The 16,492-nt window shown below is 44.8% G+C and overlaps 2 protein-coding genes and 1 long non-coding RNA gene across 7 annotated transcripts; 2 read left to right on the top strand and 1 right to left on the bottom strand.

Annotated features, from left to right (window-relative positions):
- The first annotated feature begins 857 nt into the window (after nt 1-857).
- LOC133956240 (transcription factor Spi-C) lies at nt 858-4,514 on the top strand. Of its 3 annotated transcripts, none has more exons than XM_062391136.1 (6): nt 858-1,573; nt 1,708-1,742; nt 2,793-2,997; nt 3,084-3,202; nt 3,332-3,488; nt 3,914-4,514. In XM_062391136.1, the coding sequence occupies exons 2-6, from the start codon at nt 1,734-1,736 to the stop codon at nt 4,219-4,221; spliced, it is 798 nt and encodes a 265-aa protein (XP_062247120.1). In that variant the 5' UTR covers nt 858-1,573; nt 1,708-1,733; the 3' UTR covers nt 4,222-4,514. The 3 variants fall into 3 exon arrangements, with proteins under 3 accessions (XP_062247120.1, XP_062247118.1, XP_062247119.1); XM_062391134.1 differs by having other exon boundaries at nt 3,911-4,513; XM_062391135.1 differs by having other exon boundaries at nt 858-1,742; nt 3,911-4,513.
- Nucleotides 4,515-5,756: 1,242 nt separating this feature from the next.
- Nucleotides 5,757-7,645, top strand: LOC133957238 (adenosine receptor A1-like). Its single transcript, XM_062392718.1, has 3 exons — nt 5,757-6,237; nt 6,352-6,815; nt 6,926-7,645. Exons 1-3 carry the CDS (start codon nt 5,900-5,902, stop codon nt 7,135-7,137), a joined length of 1,014 nt encoding a protein of 337 aa, XP_062248702.1. The 5' UTR covers nt 5,757-5,899; the 3' UTR covers nt 7,138-7,645.
- Nucleotides 7,496-15,931, bottom strand: LOC133957240 (uncharacterized). 3 transcript variants are annotated; one of them, XR_009921205.1, is made up of 4 exons: nt 14,489-15,931; nt 14,176-14,356; nt 13,698-13,853; nt 7,496-8,101 (listed from the first exon to the last, which is right to left on the bottom strand). It is a non-coding gene; the product is annotated as an uncharacterized LOC133957240 (long non-coding RNA). The 3 variants fall into 3 exon arrangements; XR_009921203.1 differs by having other exon boundaries at nt 14,176-15,931; XR_009921204.1 differs by having other exon boundaries at nt 13,698-13,795; nt 14,176-15,931.
- Nucleotides 15,932-16,492: the final 561 nt, after the last annotated feature.

Below are 16,492 nucleotides of genomic sequence, written 5' to 3'. Positions count from 1 at the left end.
CGTCTGGATCAGGTTGTCCCCTACAACCTCAGCTTAAAACAGTGCGGGTGGATGTGTCATGTGTCCTTTTATTCTCCAGCATCTCTGCCACTTCACTGTTAGTGTCTTTGTGTCTCAGCCTCAGACCAGTTTGGGGAAATCCCTCAGCCACACACACCCTGTGAAAAAGGGACACATCCTGCACTGCCAGTTGTGTACTGGAATCTACGTCCACCATAATAACACACGCAACATCAACAAACAGGAACACGCTCGCTCACAGGAAGCAAGCTTGTATCGAAAGTGAACAATGACTGACGTCACGTCCAGGGGTGTGATGAAATACCTGACACTGTGCTATTCCACTGTGGTTTGTGAAGAGCGGTGTCATTTAATATAGCAGAGCTCAGTTTAATAAGGAAGTTGATTAAAACGCACGTAGCTGCTGTTACAGAATTGACCCCGGGAAGTTTTAGAAGGGAAACTTATACATGCTAACTAGACCAATCTCTAAAAAAACTGTTCTACAAAAGTGGTGGATTTTCGACTAGAATAATCTGAAGTAAGACGATTGTTTGGCTGTTCCTATACTGTCGGCACAGCTGGAGGAAATAAACAATGCAGGAGCTATAGACGTTACCTCGTAAATACAGTGCATTGCATTTATATGCACATATACACATTTAATAGGTTGTTTATTAATGGTCTGCAATGTAGTTGTAAGCAAATATAGCAAAGTATACTGTATACACAATATATTTTAATGGGAGAAGAATACTGTGCATTAAATAAACACCTAAAATCTCCTTATGTCTGCTTACAATAACATTATAATGTGTTATTATACATACAGCTTATGATAAATAGACAGGCTAACATTATTTTTATATATCTGTTTGAAGTTTAAACGTCACAAATTACATTAAATGGTCCCCATTTGATTTAATGGAACATTTACTTACTAAAATGTTGGCCCTGGTGCGCCGGCCACCTGCGTCCAGGGCGTATCCCGCCTCTCGACCGTTATCAGATGGGATTGACTCCAGCTCCCCTCAAAATCCCCAAAAGATAAGATGGATGGACGGATGAGTTTTATATGTTGAGGTGTAACACAGACATATGCAGCATCAATTTGAGAACATGGGAATATTCACAGTTAATCCAAAGTTTGAGTGTGTGGGTGTAGAGGAAAATACGTCAAAATATATTTCAATTATATCACTGGATATCCATTTAAACCATAAAAGGTATATCAGATAAGTACTGAACTATTCTGTGTTTCTTCAAAAGTTTAACATGTTTTAAATCTTTCACTATACATGAGCCCTTTGTAAAAAATAAAAGAGTGTATTATATTTAAAAACAATTTAAGACAAAAGACAAGATGAGCCTTTTTCATTTTTGAAACCACTCCCATTCTAATAATCCTTGTGCTCAGAGGAGGGTTGGCCAAACGTGTTCAGAGGCTATAAGAGCGGTGACGTGGAGGTGCGGCATCACACAGGTGAGCCTTCACATTCTCATGCCTCCACTCTCAGCTGCCTCAAGACACTGCTTCACTGCAGACGCAGGAGTTCACCTCAGACGGTAAAAGGTAAAGTTCTTCCCTGTGCTCATTCATTCATTTGACTGTAAGTTAGAGAAACGTGTGTGACAGCATCTTTCACTTCTCTGTTCGTGTCGTGAATTCTGATTCTGGCGTCTCATCACAGTGTTCTCTCTTCACAGATTGTCCTCACAGTGCTTTGACAGAGATGGAGATGGTGAGTCATTTAAGTTTTTAGAGTTCTTGAGGGGAGGCTGGTGTTTTGCGTGTGTCTTCTTCAAGTCAGCCCACGAATATTATTTAGAAACAATGATGGAACAGTGTATTTCACTTGTTCTCTGCTCTGAATATATGATCTTGTTGAGGGAATAGTTTTTAACCCAAAAATGAAAATTAACTCTATCTACTAACCAGTATGCCGCTGGAGTTTTGGACTTTCAGGGGTAAACAGCGTTGCAGCAGAAACCAATACAATTGAAGTAACTGGTGACCGATTCTTCAAATGTCCTCTGTGATCCACGCACCAAAGGGGCACTAGGAGGATCACATTGGACATTTAGGCTAACAGAACACTGTAAATGACGCAGTTTTAGGTCAAATTTGAATGTCAGCGCTTACGGACATTTGGAAGACACCACAGGAGCAGTGTGGAGGCATTTTATGTGTTTATTTACTTCAATTCTATTGGATTTGGCTGCAGCGCTGTTTACCCCTGAAAGTCCAAAAGTGTTTTGTGAACTCAAACACTTCACCCGGCCTTATGGGAAGGGTAAATTGTTGTCGCTAAAAGCCACACAACATTGTCACCTGAATGTTGCATGAGATGCTTAATGCAAACAGACTTGCATAAATTTGCCAGTCAAACTAAAATACACAGTTGCGGTGTTGTTGCCGGGCTCATTTCCAACACGCAAAACAATACAACACACAGTTAGGATCAGGTTCAGTTTCATAAACTTTGCTGCAGCATATGTGTGTGTGTGTGTGTGTGTGTGTGTGTGTTTGTGTGTCTTTTGGTGAAACTATTCTGCAAGGGAAAAAAATTGAATTAATTGGATCAGCATGCCAAAGTACGTCTGAATGCTGAGCCCAATAACAACTGCAGATGTGTGGCCTAGTAATAACAACACCTCAGGCTGTTATCGATGGGACATAAATACCAAACATTACACAAAAATATGCCTGGGTGCTCACATCGTACAACATACAACAAAAGTCACTGTGTATGATTTCTGATTCCGTTGTTGTCCTGCTCTGTTTCTGTCAGATGGCCTATGTGACCGAGATCCGGCTGAGTGGAGGCTGGAGCGGAGTGGCTCCCTCCTCCTGCCCCGAGGTGGAGCTGGAGGTCATCGAGGAGTACCTGCAGGAGCATTCACTGGAGGTCCAGCATGCCCACATGCCTGCCTCACCTCAGAGCACCACGGGGCCACAACCGCACACACTCCTCCACCAGGGCGGCAGGATCATAGGTGAGCGGTGGTGGTGATGATCTCAAAGAGAATGCTGGTCCCTGTGTGTTTCCGTGTCTGTTATCTGACGGCTGTTTCCTCCACAGAGAACAGCTGGTCGGGTCAGCATGCTTACGAGTGGCACTGTGGCTCCAACCCTCCCTACGAGGAGTATGAAGAGCAGGCCCCGCCTCCAGCCTGGCCTTGTCCCCATGACAACCAATGGGTGAGTTCAAGTACCTCAAACTCTCTGCAAAATAAAGTTTAATTAATTAATTTCAACTGATAGGATTTATCCACGATCCATGAAGATTGTGACACTGGTGAATTCTAATTATGATTTGTATGTGTTCAGGAGCACATCACGTATTCCTACGAGGCCCCTGCATACATTGACTCAGACTCGCAGTCCAGCTGCTCTCAGTACCAGGAATACCAAGATTCACCATCACCGTCGTCGGACAGGGAGAGCGGGAAGGACAGAGACTCCCTGACCCTTGCACCATTTTCAGGTATAAACACATTTAACAGAAAACTGTCAGCCATGTCTGTCTAATATCCTGATATTAACCCTTTCGGTATAAGTATTGTATTGTTAGTATTTTTTAATTATTTAAGCGTAATTGATTGGCCGAAAAAGGAGAAAAAACACATAATAAACAAAGTTACAAATGACATCAAGGGAAAAATTGATTGCCAAATTATTTATTTACTTTACTGAAACTCTGACATTGTTACAACCCTACTCTGAACAGTCCTTAACTTGAACACAACCAACACACAGATTATACTTTACTTTACTTTACACTTATGTGTTTTCAAAGCTTCTCTTTAAACACTGTTGGTTGGAAACAAAATGGATGTTCCCACATCTACTAACCAGTATGAATCATGGTAACCTCATAATTAGAATTTACATCCCTTTACTTCTCAGCAGGAAAGAGGAAGGAGCGGTTGTTCCAGTTCCTGTTCGAGATGCTCCAGACGCCTGCCATGCGCAGCTGCATCTGGTGGGTTCAGTCCTCATCGGGCACCTTTCAGTTCTCCTCCCAAAACAAGGAGCGCCTGGCGCAGCTCTGGGGCCGACGCAAGGGGAACCGCAAGACTATGACCTACCAGAAGATGGCACGGGCACTGAGGAACTACTCCCGCACCGGCGAGATCCAGAAGGTGAAAAGGAAGCTCACGTATCAGTTCGACGAGAAGACACTGAGAGGCCTGCGAGGAGACTCCAACAGAGCGTAGGAGTGATGGCGAGTCCAGAGAGAGAAGAAGCACAGTGGATATTCATAGACAAAACCTCTGTGGATGTCCCTTCTTCTGATTCATGTCAAAACAAATGAATACTGAGTATTTGAAAAGCCAGTCCGAGTCAGTCAGAGCTTTCTATAGATACAGAACCATTTAGGAATAGGTTCATATCAGGACTGGAAATTATGATACTGGCACAATGATGCAAATCTATGTAAATCTAAAAGGTTGTTACTTCATATCTACTTTATAAGTAGACCTTAAATAAAATACAATAAACATTTTTAAAAATTAAAAACGTGTCTTTGTGCTTTTCTGAATTTTTTTATATTTGGATGTAATATCTTACAAATTAAGGTTGTGTAAACATCATGTTTCAAGATGATGCAATACACATTTTGTCAATCCATCCATCTGTAGTTATCTGTCTGTCCCTCTAAAGAACAAAGGCATCCTGTGTAGTGCATATCAGCGGAGCAAATACAGATGTGCTTGTAAACTGAAGCAAGGGCACACGCGCACACAAGCACACTCACACACACACACACTACCAAAATTGTATGCAAAGTAAGCATGCACTGAAAAAGCCGCCACCATCAAGGACTGGTTAATCAGTTACATCTGAAAAGTCCCTTCACACAAAAAGAGTAAACACACTGTACATATATGAAGTGGAGAGATCATACAGACATTGACACATATTACAAATTACTAAACATCAAACACACATGGACTGAGATCCTCACTTTATATCCTGATGTATTTCAAGGCAGGACTTTTATAAGTTTGGTGCTAATATATATATTATATTATAAATAATGTAATATTGGTAATCATCAAACTATTGTTCTAATATTACATATTTGCAATAATGAGAAGTGGAAAGCAGAAGGGATTCAGTACTTTTCTCGAGTACTTCTATTTAACCCTGATGCTTCTTCGACACAGGCCGGGAACTGATCAGGCGACCTGACCGGGTGTCTGTAGTCTCTGTCCCCAGGTACTACCACTGAAAATGGAGATTTTACATTTAAGACAGTTTATTAATATATATGATGATCTCATAGATCAAAATATCACCAGTAAATGAATAAATATATTTTAAATTTGCAGAAACTATTAGAACTATGAAATACTCACACATGAATGAATAAATGACCAAAATTCTATTATGTAAGACTTTGGATGAGACCTTTTATTTTTGATTCGGCTAATACAGTACATCTGGCTGATAATCTATCAATCTATAGAGTTATACTTGGAGTCTAGTGCTACATTGTGGTATAACTTCTTTTAGGTCAGCTACTTTAATCAATAGATCTCAGGAGGTCCTTCACCACTGGCGCTGCACCAGTCCTCTCCTGTATAAGGCCACTGAGTCACAACTGATCAGAGTGGGAACCAGATTTTCACTCACTGATTGAATACAGATGGGGTCTCCATGGAGTGCACGCCTGTTCTAGGTGCATGTCTCCATATAAAAAGCATCTGCTCAATACTTTTTATGGTCATTTGAAGCCAAGAGCTGAAAGCAGTGAAAGACTTTCTGGACAAACTCTGGATTATGTTGGATTTCATTCTGGAATTTGCTGCATCTGTCCACGACCCGAGAGGAAACCTGCTTTATCAAACTTCATAGCTTCTCTGTCTTCCCCGCTCTCCATCCTCAGTGATGGCCGAGTGGAGCTGGGTGGTTTACACAGTAGTTGAAGTATTGATTTCCGTGGCCTGTTGCTTGGGCAACATGTTGGTGGTGTGTGCGGTGTGTGTTGGCCTGCGGGATTCCCTTCGGGAGCCTACCTTCTGCTTCCTGGTCTCCTTGGCAGTGGCTGACTTCCTGGTGGGTGTGGCTGCTGTGCCCCTGGCCGTATTATTGGACGGATGGGTGAGTTTGACCCCGGACCTGTGCCTGCTCCTCAGCTGTGTCGTGCTTGTGCTGACTCAGGCGTCGGTGCTGTCATTGCTTGCTATCGCTGTGGACCGATACCTGCGGTTACACATACCACTCAGGTGAGGTATGAAACACTGGTTTACAAGTAGAACAGCTTTATGGATCGCATGCTTACTCAGTGATTGGTTGAAATAATCATCTCTTCCATTTTTTATTTTTGCCTGATCCCTCAGATACAAATCCCTGGCGACACCGAGGCGCACGTGGTTGGCCGTGTCTATGTGCTGGATACTTTCCTGTCTACTGGGGTTCACCCCTCTGTTTGGCTGGAAAAACTACTCCTCCCTTACCTCTGATTCCACCAATGCATCCTCCTCTTCCTCCATCTTGCCACCATGCACCTTCCTCTCTGTTATTTCTCTCTCCTTCATGGTCTACTACAACTTCTTAGGTTGTGTAATGACACCCCTATTGGTCATGATGCTCCTCTACATTCGAATCTTCTGGAGCCTTCAGGGCCGGCTGAAGGACAGCTGTCCTCAGGCCCGGGCCTCTCTGCTCAGGGAGAGGAGGCTGGCCTGCTCTCTGGCTCTGGTTCTCATTTTGTTTGCCAGCTGCTGGATTCCTCTGCACCTGATGAACTGTCTGCTGCTGTTCCAAGGACCGCAAGCTGTCCCGCGGGGGGTGCTCTATACAGGCAGGTGACAGTCCATCCACTTTCTCCATAGTCCTGAGTAGTTTTTTTTTAATACACCATTTAATCACAGATCACAATATACTTACCTGATGAAATATCAAATTTCCCAGGTATCCTCTTGTCTCATGCCAACTCAGCCCTCAACCCTGTGGTCTACGCCTACCGCATCCCAAAGATCCAGCAGGCCTACAGTCAAATATGGAGGCGATTTCTCTTGAGGCTCAACTGTTGCCACAAGGACGAGCAGGTTCCCCGATCAATAACAAGCAGCCTGACCAATCACACGGAGAAGTGTGGTTCGGGAGGGAAAGCCACACCCTGAGACAGAACTGCAGGGTCGTTCTACGTACAGTATGTTTGAGGATGTAGTTTGTGGAACACACTCAAGACAACAGGTTTATCACAGAAACATATTGGGTGAGGCAATGCAGACAGCCTGTGATGTTTACATTTCTAGAACAAATGGAACCCTGCATGTCCCAGTCGCCCATGACATTCATTTTTCTTTCCCTAATCGGCAAACTTTATTCTAGTCAGAGCTATCTCCTTTGACTCCACTAGAGGGTGGTCTACACTAACAAACTTGAGAGCTGTTGTTGTGCACACACCATGAAACCATCACAACAGTGTCTGACAAACAGATGAGTTAAAAGCCTCATTCACTGGTATTTGGACAACTGTTTTGAAGCAAGTATAACTTTTATTGAGATGTACATATATCTTAAGAAAGCCACATGACATGTTCAATCCATTTAACATCCTTTGCAGCACATGTGTACCTGATCCTTTTTATTTCATATGGACGAATAAACGTGATACCTGGGCCGGGATGAGAGTGTGTTGAATATTGATGAGTGTTCAGCGAACTCCTCAGGGAAGGCAATAGACTGTATAGTTATCACCTGAGCAGGGAGTAATCCCACCCACCAAACTATACAACCTACTACCTCACCCTGACAGAGCCCAAATCGAGGACACCACATGGTCGACTGTCGGGGAACAGGACACCTAATTTACCTGCTCTAGCATAAAACAAACAAACAAACAAACAATGCCTGTCACGATGCATTATTTTATATGCCGCAATTGTTTGGACAGGGTAATTGCACATCTGGAGATGACAGTCGGCGAGCGGCTGACTTAGCTGTCTCCTTGGGAAAGACAGTAGATTGTATAGTTATCTCAAAAGAAGGTTACACAACCCCACAACTATTCAATCTACTACCTCAGCCCCAAGGACAGCATCCTTGTTCCTCCAGCAGCTGAGATCCTCGAAGGTAAAACTCCTGCAGTGGCACAGAGAGACAGAGACAGAGAGGATTATCTTGATTAAGTCGTAGTTTTCTGCGAAACACATGCAAGATAAAGCAGGGTAGGATTCTTACTTAGAAGGGGAATTTACCAACATTTGTAATCTTATTTCTTTTCTGTTTTTTTTCTCTGTGTCTGACTCTTTGTTTTCATTTCAATCGGTTCATGGAAATGATTCAAAAACCACCATGCATGGCGAAAATCTGCTCGTGTTTCGTGACAAGTCTTCAACTGCCAAAAATCGTTTATCACTCCACAACAAAAGAAGACCCTCGGCGATTTTGCATATTGGCACATCCTCACCAATAAACCGAGCCTCCTTTTAGTTTTTATTGATGCAGAGCCGAATGTCCCTAAATTCTAATCCGTCCCATTAAAATGAATCAAGACAAATAATTTAACGGTAAGAAGACATCGAAGCGGGAGAGCACAAATGTGTGAAAGCCCACCAAACAACTCACTGGCTTCCTTAGACTCTGGCATGTGATCGAAAGAGAGAAAGAGAGGGAGAGAAAAAAACCCGGCACTGATCGACTCTGTGCCAGGAATTCGTTTCCGTTTTTGCCAAAAACTGAGCTCATTCCAGTGGGCTATCCCTGCGTAGGCTGGCTGCTTCATCTCAGACGGAGGTACGCACACAGATGCCTGCAAATATGGCTTCCACCAGCTGCCTCTGATCGAATACAAGGATGAGATTCTGCCACCCCCCCAACCCCACCGAAACACAAAATGGCGTCTCGTACTTCGGCCATTTTAGGTCTACTTAAAAAAACACTATAAGGTCCACCTGTCAGGTTTTTTTTATCCTTAGCACGTTTCCTCATGAAGAAAGTGCCGCTCCTCTGTGATGGACAATCAGGCAAACTCTGAGCCGACAGACCCAGACGACAAACTGCATCATGGGCACTGAGTGAGAGTGAAACGTTTCTTATCAGACAGCTGGAAAGTGAACAGTTTCACTTTTCAAATTTTGGTCCAACTAAAAACTCATCACTGCAGCGCCCTCGCTGAACAAGTACATCGTATTTTTGTTCATTAAATGTCATCATTAAAACTGTTGCTACTCCTCAAAGACCCTGTTTGAGGCAGAGGTCGGGATGGGTTAGCAGGTTAACATAGCAGCGAGTACAGGGTTAACGAGTGCCAGACTAAATGCCAGAGCTGGGCCTCAGATAGACGGAGAAGGTACACTGCTAGCATAAATCAGCATACGGCCACAACCCCTGAGACTTTGGTCCAGACCGGCCCATAGTTAGCATGCAGCAGACCCTGCTAGTCTGATTACAGAAGACCAGACAGACAGAAGGGGGGTGGGGGTGGTGTTGGCGTGACGCCCAACTCTGCCACCATGCCAACTCCCCCCCCCGACTGGAGCTGCGTACTGAGGACGAGGGGTACAGTCTAATAATGATATGACACGGTGCACTTGGGGGGTTGGGGGGCGGGGTTGAATTAATAAAGATTTAACAGGACATTCGAATTAAAATGAAAAAAAAAATAACATTTAGAAATTCAATTTTTTCAAGGGGAATTTTGTGCTTTTGGGTTAATTACAAAATATACATTTCCAGCCCATTCCCTTAACAACTCCCGACTGTTTTGGAAACACTGAAACCAGACTCGGTCAGTCATGTGAGCTCCGCTGGGGGCTGTTGTCTGCGATCGTGGACTTTGTCTGTGGCACATAAAAGGGGCAATCATGGCTCTGCTGGGGCAAATCATTTTCTCTGTCAACAGCTCCAAAATAAATCGACCCGAGCCGCAGTGTGGGGCGGCGGAGAGGATCTTAAAGAAAAGGTGGAAATGTGGCCTATTGAGTTAATCTGGTCTGCCTATCAGGCGGTCTGTCTGTCTGTGCATCTGTCGCGGAACTGTGCCTGAATGGTTGTAAATTCACATGAGCAGTATTCTAAGTAGCCAAGAGATGTGGACCTTGTCCTCTCTTGTCCTCTGATAACGCTGCTCTGCCGTGACCGACCAGGATATGTATTTCTAAAGACAATTTCCTGCTTGAGTATGTAAATCTTTCTTTGGAAGACAGTTGCACGTGTTTCTTTTGGATTTTCCAAGAACTCTAGTCAGCTAAGGCGCTGGGAATTTGATATTTTTCAATGAAAGTAGAGCAGATGTTTTACATTTCATTTGCTGTGTCTATAAAGTCAAACCCGACACTTTATGTCAAAACACTTTTAAGGAAATGTCTGTATTTTCTATTAAAAAAAGTTATGATGTGATAACTAATTCTGGTCTTTTGCAGGAAAATCTAATCAAAATGGCTGCCAAACAGGATTATCAGATTGTATTAGACATGTTTAACAAACTTCCAACATCAACCTAAACCTGCTGTACTTTCTAAGCATTTAAAAATGTAACTATACTGCAGCACCTTAAACTAATTAAACGCATGCGGAAATTTATCGTGTAAACAATAGGCCCAGGGTTCCTCTCCTCCACTGTGACAGGACGCAGGATTCATTTGATTTACTCCTTGCCCAACACAAAAGACATAAACACACAAATTAATTAGCAAATCCCCAAACGCACACACACACACACTCACGCAGCACACTGAGATGCCAACTAAACTCCTCAGGATTGGAGCCGATTTTTTCGCAGGAAGCAGAGACAGGGAAATACCTATTGGATTGCCTGGTCCCCTCGGTCCACGAGACAGGATGAATGCTTGGCACAGACACAACGGAGGGGGCACCAGACGATTGGTACAGGTTCTTCTGTGTTTCTCTCTCTCTCTCTCTTTCTGTCTCCCTCTCTCTCTCTCTCTCTCTCGCTCCATGAGCTTTGTGCCAAGAATGGGCAGTGTCTGTGTGCCAGGCAGAATTTCAATGAGGGAGGAAGGAGGTGGTGATGGTGAGCAAAGAGGAGGAGCGGCGGGGGAGCCGGAGTTGGCAGAGGAAGTATGCCGCACAATAAATGGCAGGATGAAGAATTCCCACACTTAAAAAAAAACAAAAACGGTCTATTGCCCAATCCATGTCTTACTCATGTCCGGACTTACCCAGAGAAAAACAGTGTGCAGGCATCTGGCAAATCCAAGAATCAGGACTGATCGTCGTCAATAGAGCGCCGTGGCTGTTTTATGGTAGCTTCTTTTCAACTTCCCCTTCTCCCCGAGGAATGCATGATTCCTACATTAGAGGATGGAGGACAAGGAGCGCCGCGCCTTCGCCGTGCCCACTTGGCTTGGTGCCCGCTCTGATGTTCTGTATATCCTCATTAACCAGACGCAAGCACACAGGGGCTCAAGCTCACATGTACAGTATGCTGAAATATGCTGCCATATGCACGTACTTACACACAACCTCGCACTGGTAAACGCAACAGCACGGCTGTTCGGCCAGTGAACATGAATTGAGCTCAGCCCGTCTTATCCTGATTTACCGAGAAGATATCAAATGCAAACACTGGCAGTCCTTCGCCATCAACTTCTGTTTTCAAAGATAGAAGGCTGAACACACAAATGTCGGCCTCACAGGCATGAGAGCAAGGTAAACATGCCGGGCAACGCGTCTGATGAAACGATAGTATGACCCAGATAAGGCAGGAGTATAAGGGAGCCATTGTGTTGACTATTGCAGTGGCTAACAATCACTCCAGCCTTAGATACACTCAGAGAAAAGTGGAACATTGTTAAATAATCAATATCAAAAATCCAATTTTAGATTTAGACAGAGGCTAGTTTGTCGCCGAATTAAAAATGGATTATTTAATTTACTGTGTGTGTATAAGTTCCTTCAATAGAATGATGGAATACTTGATAAAAAAGACAACAATCTCTTAACATCAGTGGTGTATTAGTTATACACACCAACCACCCAGATGGCCGGTGACCTGAATGCAGAAATTACGTATATCAAAGGTGTCTTTCCTCCTCTTCATCTCCTCTCTCTGTCCCCTCTCCTCTTTCTACTTATCTATGCTTTTGCTAATGTGCTGATGAGATGTGTGGTTACCATGGTTTCAAATGTTTCCGACAGCTCAGATGCCTGGCCTGGCATGTTGCTACACGCCCACGTCATATCATTCACTAATGCCACACGGAGCAGGCCCTACACACACTAGCAAGCAAACACACAAACAGATAAAGCCCAAACAAATGGCCGGGTAGGCTGGTTCAAAGTGCCTGTGCGTGCATATTTGTGTGCATGTATACAAAGCTTATGTGTGTGAGAGTGCAGAGACGGTGTATGCGAGGACGAGGCAGCTGCAGCTTCCTGCATGAGATGAGAAACTTCCTGTTGCCTCTCTGCAAACGGCGGCCGGTCAGCCAAGATATCAACCAATCAGCTATGCTGAGGCTGAATGCAGGAAGTTAGCCTGACTGCCTCTAGGAGAAAAACTCAGAAACATTATGAGGCAACACGATAAGTTCATCTGAGGATAAGAGAGGGGCGGGGACAGAGCTCTCCCACTCCTGCCTCTCTTTCTGTCTCTGTAACCCTTGTTCTCTCTATTTTTCTCCTGCTTCTTCTTTCTCAACATTTTCCTCTCATCGCTGTCACATGTTTCTATCTTAAAAATAGGTCGCTTTGGTTTTGTCGTTATTTGTATGAATTAAATCATCTCTTTAATGCCAGAGCTGAGTTATCTGAATGAGAGAGGCTGATGCAGACGAGTTAGGAGTAGTTTACCCACGAATTGTGAGGGGTATGTTGAAAGGGTCTGCCCATATTCACTGTTTCTTAAACACGTGGCACGAAGACGCCATCTTACCACCAACCCTTGTTTAGATCAGGATACAGTGCTGGCTATGAGCAGTCCACTCAAATTCCTGATACCACAAACAATTAGCGGATATTTCATGTCATTTAATCATTATTAATTTCCCCTCTAAAGGTTTGTTTTGAATGATCGAACGAGTTGTCGGTTAATCTCCATAATTCGCGAGCACAATATAGATATTTAGTTTTTTCTTGATGGTATCCTGGCTTCACCTATGAGGCTGTGATGAAAATATGCAGAGTAATCTGATTAACATGTTGTTTTTTTCCTCGCAGCTGACTAAGTTACACATTGATCAGATAAAGGCTATTTGTTCCAGTTTTATTATTTTTTGTGCTTTTTTGAGGGCAGGTCAGCCTCGAGATGAAAAATCAAAAGCTTTGCGAATAAATATGAAAGTGCGACGGACGAACAGCAACACTGAACTGCGATTTCTGCTCGACAATCAGTTTCCTCACAGCGTTGTGTGTGTCTGTGAACGAACACGGACAATTTCTTTGTCTTCCTGAAACGTACAGTATCATATCCTGCAGTAGCCTGTGCCGCAGTATGTCAAGACAAACCCTATACTGGCCACCTGTTAACAAAGTGTCACACCTCTGGATCAGGGAAAGATAACGTCTAACCACAGACACACATATGTTTCTGTGACACAGCGAAACGGGTTTTTATAGCGTGTAAACAGTGAGTAAAGGGAAACAGCAACAGAGTAAATATTGCCCTCACATTACCTATCGTAGCGGCTCTAGATGATAAGAGACCCGCCAGGAGCCTCACTTGTCCATTGGGTGCAGCTTTTCAACACTGGTTAGCAACTAAGCTTACACTCACCTGAACGTTACAACAGCTCTCTGGCTCGGGAGTCGCTCTGAGGTCAGCAAGTAACCGAGGAGGCCTGTCCTTCCTCCTGCCCGTCTACAAAGAGACACCTGTTCAGTAGGAAAAGCCACAGAAAGACGGTTTACCACCCTGTCCGACCCTGCTGTCCTAGAGAAGAGAGAGAGAGAGGGAGAGAGAGAGGGGAGGAAGACGAGAACAGGGAAGGATATAAAGGGAGGAGCAGAAAGGAGATGGTCAGCAGGGAGTCATGGAGTCCCTCTGAGGTCTCGAAAAGTTTCTCCTGCTATGTCCATCGAGCCAAAATGGCGGCGAGCGGAGTGCGGCGTGGCACCCGAGGACGGTAGACACGTTTACTGGAGGAAAACCATGATGAAGGACAGAGAAAAGGGCGAGAGGGACTACAGGAGAAAGATTACAGGGCAGTGAAAGAGATGCGAAGAGGTGCCGCAGGATAAAAAAAGAAAAATACCTGGAGCCTGTATGTGAGCGGCGAGCTGGGCCAGAGGACTGGAGGAGAAGAGGGCCGTGATGGCGGGAAGAAGGGAAAAGAGAGGAGCATAGCACACCCTCTGAGAGCTACACCCCCTTCCCACAATCCCCTCCTACTGGCGTTAGTGCGTCTGTCCGTACACAGGGTGACAGAGGGACGTCTGCTCACACACACACACACACACACACACACACACACACACAAGCCACAGTGTCAAACACACTGTGGACAAGAAAAAGAGATCAGCTCCAAAACAGACTCACAATGGACTCACGGTAACACAGACACTTACAGTTGCGTATGATCACAACGGAGACAAAAGGACAAACGCACAGACTCAGGACAGTTCAAAACACCAACACACACAGAATCAGTTCGCCAGCCTTTGTATCGCCCTCTGCTCTGCCCTGTGCTGTGTTTGCCTCGGTCCGCCTGCCCACTTTGGCACTGCTGCCAAGAGGGAAGGAGAGAAAAAGGAGGGGAGGAGGGAGGTGTAGAGACACAGAAAGAGGAAGGGAGGGACATGGTGTAGCAAGAGAGGGGGAACAGAAAGAGGAGGAGTCAGAGAAAAAGAGTTAAGAAAGACAGTGAGAGACAGAAAGACAAGAAAAAGAGAGAGAAGAGGCATAAACTGTCCCAGGCAGAAACGGGACACTGAACCGTGGGACGGCCGCTGGGCGCACTCTGAGAATCTGTACCTTAATCATCCAACATCCAAAATACACGTCTTGCCTTGTACACAACATTACAGTCCTGCAGCAACAGACAGATGGCGAGAGAGACAAGCAGATCCTGACACTTCTGCCATTTTGTTCCATCCCCCCCATCTTTTTTTTTTTTTTTTTTTTTAACAAACGATACGTCAAGAAAACCCAAACAAGCTTTGAGATTCTAACTCCAAACTGCTGGAAAACTGTTGTCAAGTTCTCTCGACCCGAAAGAGGAGTACGGGGAGACTTACTGTCTTTTCCGACATCTTTATTCAGCCTGCTCTCTCTCCATCCTTCTCTCAATTCGTCCACTCCCTCCATCTGGGATAATGTCAGCCCTCCTCAATGGGAGGGGTTTGCCAGAGTTCAGCTAAATGAATCAATGAGCGGGGAGGGTGGATATTTCACAGAATGTCACTTTTTTTTTTCATCTCTTGGCATCTTTCCCAGGTCTCCCTCTGATTTCTCACACCAGCGAGCGAGTCGAACACCAGCGCTGATTTTGGATCAGCGAGCTGTCGCCTCTAGATGACCTCAAACATTAGGAGAGAAAACATAAATCCATCTGTTCATAAATTGCCAACATTCTCTATAGCCCGCTTGCGGACCAATCAGTGGCATTAGAGCGGGTATCCCAAGCTGAGCCAACCAACCAGAGCGCATGTCTGAGCTGATGTCATTTTTGAAAATGTTGAGTCAATTGTAAAAAACAGGAAGAAGTTTTACCACTAACATGAAAACAGATCTCCTAATGTAAAACTCACATCGCTCACTTGAAAAGTAGAGACGCAAACCTTTGTCTGTCTTTGGCAACTCAAACCATTCATTCTCTGTCACAGCTGCTGTAATACCTGAGTTTCAATCAAGAGTTTCGAGTCCTCTAACTCACCAGACACACACTCAGCACACACACACACACACACACACGCTCACACTATGGCAGGGTGCTCCCAGTCCTCAAACACTCACCGCGGAGACAAAACAGACCACAATAGTCCAGCTTCTCTGCTTAAACTCCACATGAGCCTTTTCTCAAAGATGGGACAATGGACACACACACACACACATTCATACTGTACGCAGACGCACACACAGACACACATGTGGTGCAAACAATCCGGTTCTTCCATGGAGGCTCAGATTCAGCCAGCAGGTTGGACAGCCCCTCAACCTGACGTCACGTCTCCTTTGTTGTTTATGAATTTATTTCTCTCCTCAGCTGAACTCTCTGAACCCAAAGTCCTCCCCACCCTCTCCACCCCTCCCGCCCTGTCCTCCAGCCCCACACTTACCCCCTGCCAACGAAGGCGGGCAAATACAGTATGGCTTTAACAAGGAATAAGAAAAGAAAGAGAGACAGACAGGCAGACACAGAGGGGGAGAGAGACAGGGAGAGGGAGAGAAAGGAGCTCAGATGTCTATCTCACTTTTTCTTTTTGCTCCTTTTCTTCTTCTTCGATCGTTGCCTGTGTCTCTTCCTGCTTGGCTTGTAAAAGTTTCAGCTGCATGGCGGGGCCGGCCTCTTTTGGCAGCCGTCCAACTCTTGACTCTCCTGTCCCCTTGCACGAGAGAGAGAGAGAGAGAGA

The sequence above is a fragment of the Platichthys flesus genome, chromosome 7, assembly GCF_949316205.1.
Source record: "Platichthys flesus chromosome 7, fPlaFle2.1, whole genome shotgun sequence".
Taxonomy (NCBI): Eukaryota; Metazoa; Chordata; class Actinopteri; order Pleuronectiformes; family Pleuronectidae; genus Platichthys; species Platichthys flesus.
This window is presented reverse-complemented; position numbering and strand designations above follow the sequence as displayed.

Coding starts and splice junctions, on each gene's coding strand:
- LOC133956240 (XM_062391134.1), top strand. Junction 2,998..3,083: donor CCAGGGCGGCAGGATCATAG/GTGAGCGGTGGT, acceptor TTTCCTCCACAG/AGAACAGCTGGTCGGGTCAG. Junction 3,489..3,910: donor GACCCTTGCACCATTTTCAG/GTATAAACACAT, acceptor TTTACTTCTCAG/CAGGAAAGAGGAAGGAGCGG.
- LOC133957238 (XM_062392718.1), top strand. CDS start 5,900: ATGGCCGAGTGGAGCTGGGTGGTTTACACAGTAGTTGAAGTATTGATT. Junction 6,238..6,351: donor CGGTTACACATACCACTCAG/GTGAGGTATGAA, acceptor CTGATCCCTCAG/ATACAAATCCCTGGCGACAC. Junction 6,816..6,925: donor GCGGGGGGTGCTCTATACAG/GCAGGTGACAGT, acceptor CAAATTTCCCAG/GTATCCTCTTGTCTCATGCC.